Source organism: Cyprinodon variegatus, unplaced genomic scaffold (genome assembly GCF_000732505.1).
Source record: "Cyprinodon variegatus isolate N-32 unplaced genomic scaffold, C_variegatus-1.0 Scaffold660, whole genome shotgun sequence".
Classification (NCBI taxonomy): Eukaryota; Metazoa; Chordata; class Actinopteri; order Cyprinodontiformes; family Cyprinodontidae; genus Cyprinodon; species Cyprinodon variegatus.
Genome location: NW_015151113.1, coordinates 171,904 through 173,492, shown reverse-complemented (window position 1 = coordinate 173,492; position 1,589 = coordinate 171,904). Strand labels below are relative to the sequence as shown.

At 40.5% G+C, this 1,589-nt stretch overlaps 1 protein-coding gene across 1 annotated transcript in view; it reads right to left on the bottom strand.

Moving 5' to 3' along the window:
• The window catches only part of LOC107096937 (solute carrier family 2, facilitated glucose transporter member 5-like), a 29,448-nt gene that overhangs the window by 13,663 nt on the left and 14,196 nt on the right, over positions 1-1,589 (bottom strand). Inside the window, exon 6 of the mRNA XM_015393851.1 lies at positions 1,074-1,206. Coding sequence (XP_015249337.1) covers positions 1,074-1,206 — 133 coding nt within the window. The remainder of the gene's footprint in view (positions 1-1,073; positions 1,207-1,589) is intronic.

Sequence of the window (1,589 nt, the reverse complement as noted above, 5' to 3'; positions counted from 1 at the left end):
GGAGAGCAGTATTTATGTTTAGCCATCTTGGAAAGATTGAGTTTTTAAGGTTGGGAAAGATCGTTAGATGTTCTCCAGCACTACCATCCATGTTTACTTTAGTTAACACAGAGCATGCTGGCTTGTGATGTCATTGCGTCCTCTACTGCGCATAGGCTGTATGAATGCAGTTCACACAGGAGATCGCATACAAGTCCCAAATATATGAAAATGTGAACGGCAATGCAAACAAGTCAGATTTCACAAAAAAATCGGAATTGAGCCTCAAGGCTTGCAGTGTGCATGGTGTGTGGGAGCTACATCAATCTTGGTGTTGATTTTCTGGCCTGTCCTATTTAGGGTTGTCAAAAATATCTGTACCCTAAAACTAATTAGGAACGGTATCAATAGTAGGAAGTGTTGTTAATTGTTAATTTCCCAGACAGAGACACCTGTGGAGCTAATTTACCCTTTCGAACATTGAAAGTATTTATTTTTCAGTGCTTCTATGTTCCTTTTCTATTTAGCTTTTGTCTTTTTGAACCCCCACTCTGCCTCAGCAGAAGGGAACTCACACTGAGCCTGGCTCTGGTTCTGGTGGAGGGGTTTTTTCCTGTTAGAAAGGATTTTTTCCCTCCCTCTCTGAAGGATTGCCGTAGAGTCAACAAGGCAATGCAAGTGCACATCTACTGTCTCTAGCTGCTCACCCAGGAAGAGGGAAACCTGTAAAGTCAATAACTGGAAGGAATCAGCTGCTTCTCCTTAGACAGAAAGATGATCTGATTGAAATATCTCAGGAAAGTAACCTGAGATTATATTTGTTGTGAATTGGAGCTATAGAAATAAACTGAAAGGAGTTGTTCCTATTGCAACCCAGCGAGCTCACTGTGTGTCCTACAGGGTCAGGTCAGACCTTTAACTGTCTTTTCAATAGATATCAGACTACTTATACCTCAGTAAACCAGCTGCAGGAACCAAATGTATTTCCAGAAATGGCATTTCCCTCATCATAATGAAGCTAGGCCTATTTCAAATCCTTTCATCCTGCTTATGTTTTTGTTTGGTTAGATGAGCTGTGAGAAGACTTTACCAACCTGTGATTGTGGCATGGATGTTGTTTTTTTCAATCAGCAAGTACCTAGGGCTCTCCGGGAACCATGGCAACAGCAGCAGCTGGATGAAGGTTGGGACCACCACCACTGAAAGAAAGAGGGGCCAATACTCCTCCTGTAAGAGGGGAAACAGTGCCGATCAGAGAGCCGTGGGTGTAAGGAGACTGATGCTAAGACTGACTGACTGAAGGAGCAGAGAGGAATGATGTCGGCAACAAACAGAGGTATTCAAAGTATTCATGCTTATTACTTCAGTATAAATTCCATTGTTTAAAAACACTTTCCAGAAGTTAGAGGATCAACTTCAACTTTTTATTCCTGTGAAAGAGTAAAAGTAGCATTTTTAAGACTACTTAAAGTATAAAAGTAAAAGTAATGCAGTAAAAAATGTTAAGGGTGGCAGCTTTACTGCACTACCCTATCAAAGGAACATTTTCTACAATTCTGTATGATAACTTCCTTAGAATTAATTTTCTTAGTTTTATAACTAATGGTAAC